Raw genomic sequence first — 1145 nt, 5'->3', positions numbered from 1 at the left:
TGTGTGTGTGTGTGTGTGTACCTCTCAGTGTGTGTTGGTGTTTGGAGGTACAGATCAACCTGCTGATTCCTTCGATCAGCTGACTCCTTGACTCAGCCTCCTTCTCCTTGGTCTTCTTGCTGAGGAACATGACTGACAGATGGACCTTCATCATCACCGTCGTCATCATCACCACCACCATCATCATCATCATCCTCCTCCTCACCACCACCATCACCATCATCACCATCATCATCATCACCATCATCATCATCACCATCATCACCATCATCACCATCATCATCTTCATCATCACCATCATCATCATCATCACCATCATCATCATCATCATCATCACCATCATCACCATCATCATCACCATCATCATCATCATCATCATCATCACCATCATCACCATCATCATCATCACCATCCTCCTCACCACTTCTTCCTTCTCACCTTTCTTGTTCTTCTCCTTCGTCACCACCGTCATGCTCATCAGTTCTCCTCCGCTGAGCCTCGACACCTGCAGGCAGCGGAAGTTGCTCTTCAGCGTGTTCTTCATCGCCGCCTCCTTTCTGCTTCCTCCTCCTCCTCCTCCTCCTCCTCCTCCTCCCTGACTGCTCCAGTAGTCCACCTGCAGCCCCATCACCTCCGCTGGACAGCTGGACAGGTGGACAGACAGGACAGGAAGTCTGAAAATAGCTACGACTGTCTGGATGAACTGCTCAGCTGTTTGGTCTCTAACATCATAAAATGCTACAAATGTTTTCCTCAAATGTCTTGTTTGGTCCAAAGATGTTCAGCTGACTGTCGCAGAGGAAAGAAACCAGAAAACATTCACTGGAGAAGCTGGAAGCACAACCTCCGACCCACGGGCAAGTCTGAAAGGCATGCAGTTTAAAAACAACAACAGCACAACTAACACAAAAGGACAACAACGAACAATTTGTTTTATCCAGAAAATGTAAAATCTGAAAATAAATAAATAAATAAATTTAAAAAAAGAACTTTCAGACAGTTCTTGAGTGTTTGGTTCATGAGAAGAAAAACCCCCACATCTGAGCATAAAATCATATTAGCATAGCATATTTTGTCAAATTCACTTCATTCCACATCTGATGGTGAAACATCTTTCTACATCTGATGGTGGAACATCTTTCTAC

At 44.8% G+C, this 1145-nt stretch overlaps 1 protein-coding gene across 1 annotated transcript in view; it reads right to left on the bottom strand.

Moving 5' to 3' along the window:
* LOC103369999 (phosphofurin acidic cluster sorting protein 1-like) overlaps positions 1–1145 on the bottom strand; it is a 19022-nt gene that overhangs the window by 2303 nt on the left and 15574 nt on the right. The window contains exon 20 of the mRNA XM_008298896.1: positions 422–644. Coding sequence (XP_008297118.1) covers positions 422–644 — 223 coding nt within the window. The remainder of the gene's footprint in view (positions 1–421; positions 645–1145) is intronic.

This window comes from Stegastes partitus, unplaced genomic scaffold (genome assembly GCF_000690725.1).
Source record: "Stegastes partitus isolate 25-593 unplaced genomic scaffold, Stegastes_partitus-1.0.2 Scaffold1358, whole genome shotgun sequence".
NCBI lineage: Eukaryota > Metazoa > Chordata > Actinopteri > Pomacentridae > Stegastes > Stegastes partitus.
This window is presented reverse-complemented; position numbering and strand designations above follow the sequence as displayed.